We start from the raw sequence: 2923 nt of genomic DNA, 5'->3' as shown, positions 1-2923 counted from the left end.
TGTGCTGCTGCTCCCTGCAGCACGCAGCAGCGCCGGCCCCCCACTGCTGCTGCTGCTGCTGCTGCTGCTGCTGCTGCTGCACCCCCAGGGGCCCCAGGGGCCCCCAGGGAGCTCAAAGAAGCCAAGACCTCCAAGTGTCCCTTTGGAGACGTGCTGTCTGTACACCCGAAAGGAGACCATTTTCTGATTTCTTTGTTTGCTGCTGCAGTGTCTCCTGGCTCGACCTGTAGATACATCCCAGCAGCTGCAGCAGAAGCAGCAGCTGCTGCTGCTGCTGCAGCAAAAACTGGTGCAGCAGCCGCCGCGGGAACAGCAGCAGCAGCAACTAGAGGTGCAGAAGCAAGAGGGCAGCAGCAAGAGCAGCAGCAGCAGCAGGAGCAGCAGCAGCAGCAGCTAAAGGCGCACCCTAGGGTCTAAGCCGTTGGGCAGCAGCAGCAGCAGCTGCTGCAGCTGCTGCTGCAGCTGCTGCCGTTCTGCTGCTGCTCGCCGACTGAGGGAGTGAAGATTTGCTGCCTGCAGGAGACACCTCTGCGCCCTGTCTCCCTTCTGCTCAACTAATTAACTAATTAAATTAAATTAAATAATGAGTTAATTAAATTAATTACTTAATAAATTAAAACAATAGTAAATAAATAAATAAATTAAATTAATTTAGAGGGTTTTAATTCAGCAAAAAGAAACATCAAGCAGAACAAGGGGCCCCACCTCTGCCTTCCTTGCTGCTGCAGAGGAGACCAGCTGCTGCTGCTGCTGCTGCTGTTCTTGCTGCTGCTGCTGCTCTTGCTGTTGCTGCTGTTCTTGCTGCTGCTGCTGCTGCTGCTGCTGGGTCCTTGCTGCTTCTTTCCTTTTCCGCATCAGCATATTGAGCTCCCTAGATACTTGGCGCAGACGCGCCACCAAACCTGCAAACCCCAAACCCTAAACCCTAAACCCTAAACCCTAAACTCTAAACCCTAAACCCTGAGCAGCTGCCGCAGACCCCAAGTCCCAAGCCCTTAATTAGTCTAAGAAATCTTTAATAACGGGCCACTAGACCCTAAACACTAGACCCTAGGCCCTAAGCCGTAAACCTCCGCCGCTAAACCCTAAACCCTAAACCTTAAACCCTAAACCCTAAACCCTAGTGCCCGACCCGGCAGGGCCTGTAGGGCCTCCTTGGCCTCCTGGGGGGCCCCCCGGCTTTCCAGAAGGGCCTTTGCCTCTTCTTTGCGTCTAAGGAGACAATCAATATCCATAGGCTGCAAAAAGGAGCTGGGGGCCCCCAGGGGCCCCCCTGGGGGCCCCCCTGGGGGCCCTCCTGCGGGCCCCCCTGGGGGGCCCCGGCCCCCCCAGAGGGGCCCCCCTTGGGGGCCCCCTGGGGGCCCCAGCGGTGACTGTGATATGGGGACACAGCGGAGCTCGGGGGACCCCCGGGGGGCCCCTTTAAGCCTGCAGCAGGGTGTGGGGGCCCCCCAAATGAACCCTAGGGAGGGGCCCCCGGTGCAGGGGGCCCCCCAAGGGGGGCCCCCCTCTAGAGAGCTTGGGGGCCCCCCCTCAAGCTTCAGAGGACGGGGGGCCCCCACGCAGCCACGTAGGCTCGCTGCAACTGCAGCAGCGCCTCCAGGCAGCAGCAGCAGTTGCAGCAGCAGCAGCAGCAGCAGCAAGGGAGATAATAGAACACCAAATTGAGGCTTGAGGCCCCTCAGAGAAAGCCCCATAGAAGGACCCAAGAGAAAAGCTGCATGCAGCAGCAGCAGCAGCAGCAGCAGGGTCTTTTGGGGTGCAGGAGCAGCCAAGACGGCCTCAACCCTAAACCCTAAACCCTAAACCCTAAACCCTCAAAACTAACACACTGAACCCTAAACCCTAAACCTGTTTCACAAAGATCCCAAGTGATATAAGACTCCCAAGCAATTCAACTCATTCAATTAATTTATTATTTCCATTTCTGCTGCAGGAGACATCAGGGGGGCCCCCCGAGCCTATGGCTGGGGGCCCCTGGGGGCCCCTGGCCCCCAGAGGCCCCCCGGGGTCCCCTGGGGGCCTCTCCAGCCTATTTCTGGACTGTGTCTGCTTTTATTTGTTGTTTTCGGGGATTAAAAATAAATTAAATTGCTTTTGGATATTTAAATGAAATAAAATAAACAAAAAGGACCAGCTTGCGGGGGTTGTGGTGTCTGTACACCCCAGCTAGCTGAGTAGGCACCCCAGACGGTCCAAACCCTAAACCCTAAACCCTAAACCCTCGCCCAAACCCACGATAAAAGCCCTTAAACCCTAAACCCTGCAACTCAAATAGACTTCCCTATAAAGAACCACGGGATGTACGTACACCCCGTGCCCCCCACTCCCTCCGTGTAAAAATTCATTTTCTCTTACTTATTTTTCATTCCAACTTTCTTTTAACTCTTTTATCTAGTCTTTCAATTCCCAGCAAGTTGCAACGCATGCACACACCTAAGGGGCCCCAGGGGCCCCCCTGAGGGCCCCTGAGGGGCCCCCGTACGGGTCACCCCTTGGGGGCCCTCTGGGGGACCCCCTGGGGGCCCCTCAAGGGTTCCCCTGGGGGCCCCCCTGGGGCTTCTGCAGAAAACCCTTCTGGGGCCCCCCACGTATATCCTCAGAGGGACCCCAGAAAGCCTCTAAAGTGTTTCCTCAACTACCCATTCTCGGGGCCCCTCAGGGGCCTTGAGGGGCCCCCCGGGGGCCCCCTGCGCATCCAAGGGGTCCCCTCATGGGCTTTGGGGGGCCCCTGCAGAGGCCCTTGGATAAGGGCCGTCCACACAGCATTTTGGGGCCCCGCAGGGGCCCCTTCAAGGGTTTAAAAGACCCTTTATGGGTCCTTTAGGGTTTGAAAACCCTCCAGGGGCCCCTCAAGGGTTTAAGAGCCCACGGGGGGCCCCTATTAGGGCTTGGCTGGGAGTTTTGGGGGCCCCCTAGGGGC

The 2923-nt window shown here is 57.4% G+C and overlaps 1 protein-coding gene across 1 annotated transcript; it reads right to left on the bottom strand.

The window, feature by feature from the left end:
• Positions 1 to 393: 393 nt before the first annotated feature.
• ETH_00009785 (uncharacterized protein) lies at positions 394 to 1235 on the bottom strand (the record flags this gene model as incomplete). Its single annotated transcript, XM_013375652.1, has 3 exons — positions 394 to 513; positions 706 to 902; positions 1133 to 1235. The coding sequence occupies 3 exons, from the start codon at positions 1233 to 1235 to the stop codon at positions 394 to 396; spliced, it is 420 nt and encodes a 139-aa protein (XP_013231106.1).
• Positions 1236 to 2923: the final 1688 nt, after the last annotated feature.

This window comes from Eimeria tenella, genomic scaffold (assembly GCF_000499545.2).
Source record: "Eimeria tenella Houghton genomic scaffold, Eth_scaff294, whole genome shotgun sequence".
NCBI classification, from domain to species: Eukaryota; Apicomplexa; class Conoidasida; order Eucoccidiorida; family Eimeriidae; genus Eimeria; species Eimeria tenella.
Note: the sequence above shows the minus strand (reverse complement) of the source record. Positions and strands in the feature narration are given on the sequence as shown.